Genomic DNA, 3649 nt, shown 5'->3' on the forward strand with positions numbered 1-3649 from the left:
CCCCCCGGCGCAGGAAGCCCCTGCCCCGTGCAGCCCTGCACTCCTTCAAGGCCGTCCGGGCCATGCTGAGCAAGCAGGACGGCAGCCAGGCCAGCCTGAGCCAGTGCGAGAAAGCCAGCGGCTACCTGCGGGAGAGCCTGGACTTCAGCAGCCCTGCCAAGGCCACCATCGACAAGGTGAGGTGGGGGGGTGGGGGTGTGCGTGGGGGGGGGTGCCGTGCCCCCAAACGCAGCCGGCTCCGGGGCGGCGCGCGCGGCCCTCGCGGCGGGCGTCCCCTGGCCCTCGCCGGGGTGCATTGTAGTTGCATTGCATGTGTCAGACGCGGAGTGCAATGCCCCTGCCATGCAGCCCGGCGGGGGGCCCAGTCCAGCACCGCCTGCCCGCGGGGGCCTCGCGGCAGCCCCCCCCCAGGGACGGCGGGGCCAGAGCCCGAGCCGGAGCCGGAGCCGGCGGCAGCTCTCGGGCGCCTCCGCCCGCCACGGCGCCGCCGTGCCCGCTCACCGGAGCCCGTCTCTCGCCCTGTCAGGCGGCCCAGCTCCTCTTCTGCGACCTGCTCCTCGTCACCCGCACCAACCTGTGGCAGCAGCAGATGAGCGTCAGCCAGCAGCTCAGCTGCGTCTACCAGGCGTCCGCCCTCGAGCTCCGGGGCTTCCAGCAAGACCTCAGCAGCCTGCGGCGCCTGGCGCAGACCTTCCGGCCCGCCATGCGCAGGGTGAGCCGCCGGCCTCGCGCCCCTTGCAGGTCCCCTCTGCGCCGGGTGCCCCGGCCCTCACGGTCCCTCCCGTCCCAGGTGTTCCTGCACGAAGCCACCGCCAGACTCATGGCCCGGGCCAGCCCCACGCGGACCCACCAGCTGCTGGATCGCAGCCTGCGGAGGAGAGGGGTGCAGGGCAGCAAAACGGGTGAGTTAAGGGGTTGCCCGGGTGCATCCCTGAGTGGTGCATCCCTTGGGGACACCTTGGTCCCCGCCGGCGCCACCCCAGCAGGACTGGGCGGCGCGGGGCTTCCTGCCCGCGGTTTGCTGGTGGCAGTTGGCATCCGCTCCGGGCTGGGCGGACGCAGCCTCATCGCGGCTCCGGAGCGCCTGGCCCTGCCCAAGGGACGGCGGGTGGCTTCCGCGTGCCCTTGGGGGCCGAGCGGTGCCCGCTGACGCCCGCTCTCTGCCCCCTCGCAGCCGGCGAGCCCGAGAGCCACCCGACGCCGCGGGAGCACGCCGAGGCCCTGCTGCTGGCCTGCTGCTACCTCCCTCCGAGCTTCCTGTCGGCGCCGGGCCAGCGCATGGGCATGCTGGCCGAGGCCGCCCGCACCCTGGAGAAGCTGGGCGACAAACGGACACTGCACGATTGCCAGCAGATGATTATCAAGCTGGGCAGCGGCACCACGGTCACGTCCGGCTAGCGGGGGGGAGGCAGGCGCGCGCCCTCTTCCCCCCCCCCCCCACCACCCCCCTTTCCCACCCCAGCTCCGCGCGCAGCTCCGGGGCACGGCCCGCAGCCGCCGGCCGGGATGGGGCCCGGAGGGCAGCGCTCGCTGGCCCCATGGCGCCGCGAGGGGTGGGCACGTAGCGGGGAGGTGCGTGCCTCGGTTTCCCCGGGGGGGGGGGGGGAGACCCCTCTGCGGGCCGGCGTTAGGGAGCAGGCGGTTTTTGGGGGGACGGCGGAGCCGCGCGGCTGGGGCTGATGGAGAGGCAGGGCGACGTCCTCGCCCGCCGCCCCGAGTCGGTGAAGGGGCTCCCGGGGCCCACGGCACCCAGCCCCAAGGAGGCATCGCGGCCTCCCCCCCCCCCCCCCCCCCAGGCACCCCATGGCTCTGTCCCCCACGCCTGGCCCTGTGCCCAGCCCTGGTGGGTGACGGGACATGGGGACCTCTAGTGACACCGTCACAGTATTGCATGGCACCAGGCTGCTCGTCCGGGGGGGTCCGTCATGCCCCATCCAGAGCCCCCGGCACAGGCTCGGCCCCGTCCTTGCCCCACTCCGTGGGGGCCAGGCCTGCTCCGGCGAGCCCTGCCCTCGCCCCCCCCCCCCCGGTGGCGTCCCCACTGCTGGGACGAGGGGACCGGGGCCACCTCGCCCTTGTCCCTGTTTCTGGGGAGCGGGAGGAGGTTTTGCCCCGCGGTGGCAGCTACGGGCCCTCCCGAGACGGTGCCTGTGGTGGGTAAGGGGGGGCCCCCCGCAGCCTGTCCCTTCCCAACCCCCCCAGTCCGGAGATGCCACCCGCCTCCGGGGCCGAGCGTCAGCCCCAGGGAGGAGCGGGGATGGCAGGACGCCGCGGGGCCACATGCAGCAGCCCCGGGGGTGGCGCGGAGGGCCCGGGGTGCCCCGTCCCCTGGCTCGCCGTGGGGCCAGGCCCTGCAGCTGCGTGCCCCCCCCCCCCCCTTGTACATAGCCCCGCGTGCCCCCGCCCCGCCGCCCGCCTGGCCTTTTTAAACGGTATTTTCATAGTTGCAGAGTTTTGTACAGACAATTAAAGCCAATTATTTATACTGATGTGTGCTGGACTGCAAGGCTGGGGGGGGGGACGGGGGGGGGACAGACCTGGGGATGTGCACGGAGCCCAGCTGGGGCACGGGGACCCCCCCGGCCTCGCTGCGGCAGCCCCCCAGGACCGGCCGGGCATCCCTGGCTGTGGGTCCTGCCCGTCCCCGTGCAGCGGTGTCCAGGGGAGGGATACCTGGGATGAAGGGGGGGGGGAACAGGGGGAGAGGGACGCTGCAGGGCTCAGCACCCTCAGCTGGGGCGCCCGAATGCACCCTCCCTGCCCCAGGATGCAGGCGGGGGCCGGCGGTGCCCCCACCTCTCCGGTGCAGGGGTCTGTCCCATCCCCCCCCCCCCAGCGCCACGGCAGGGCGCCCGTTGGGCCGCGGGACGAAGGGCCCCGCGCCGGCCCCGCGCCCGCGGCAGAAACACAGGCCACGACCAGGGCGCCACGTACTTCCAAAACAATCGTTGTATCTTTATTGACGCTCTGAATGCAATGACCTGTTTTTTACTCTTAAGGAAAATAAACATCTTTTAGAAACAGCTTGTTACACACAATCTTCAGTGTGAAGCAATATACTAATAAGAACACTAGTCTTAACATTTACAGTCTTCATATATATTATATATATGTATATGTATACATATATATACACTATATAATGAGGCAATATATAATACACACGGTTTACCATTTTACAGTCATATGTACAAGATGTCACTAAAAATAGCCAGATTTCAGGCAGCACTGCCAGGGACACCGAGAGTTGGGTTTTTTTTTTTTTTTAATAATTATTTTTATTTATTCTTTCTTTCCTTTTTTTTTTTTCCTTTGTGTGTGTGGGTTTTTTTCGCTCCCGTGTCCGAGGCAAGCTGCTGAAACAACAGACATTTCTTGGCCAGCAAACCTGGAGGGCGAGGGCAGGGTGGGATGGGGGAGCGGAGGGGTGGCGGGGCGCAGGCGCGGGCCGGGCCGGGCAGGGCGAGCGGGCGCGGGGAGGCGATGCCACGCGTCGGGGCTGCGGATGCGGGATGCTTTGCAGGTGGCTCCTGTCCCCCCCTTTCTAGGGCGGGATTTGGGGATGATTTGCCCCGCCGTGGGTGTTTGCAATGCTTCGGCCAGCGGCGTGTCCGGGGTGCAACGGTTTAGGGTCACGCTGGGAACACGT

At 68.9% G+C, this 3649-nt stretch overlaps 1 protein-coding gene across 1 annotated transcript in view; it reads left to right on the top strand.

The window, feature by feature from the left end:
* The window catches only part of SREBF1 (sterol regulatory element binding transcription factor 1), a gene marked incomplete at its 5' end in the record, with an annotated part of 7322 nt that extends 5897 nt beyond the window's left edge, over positions 1 to 1425 (top strand). Inside the window, 4 exons of the mRNA XM_026082963.1 lie at positions 18 to 176; positions 527 to 712; positions 791 to 902; positions 1175 to 1425. Coding sequence (XP_025938748.1) covers positions 18 to 176; positions 527 to 712; positions 791 to 902; positions 1175 to 1398 — 681 coding nt within the window. The remainder of the gene's footprint in view (positions 1 to 17; positions 177 to 526; positions 713 to 790; positions 903 to 1174) is intronic.
* Positions 1426 to 3649: the final 2224 nt, after the last annotated feature.

Source organism: Apteryx rowi, unplaced genomic scaffold (genome assembly GCF_003343035.1).
Source record: "Apteryx rowi isolate R43461 unplaced genomic scaffold, aptRow1 scaffold_6, whole genome shotgun sequence".
In the NCBI taxonomy this organism is placed as follows: domain Eukaryota; kingdom Metazoa; phylum Chordata; class Aves; order Apterygiformes; family Apterygidae; genus Apteryx; species Apteryx rowi.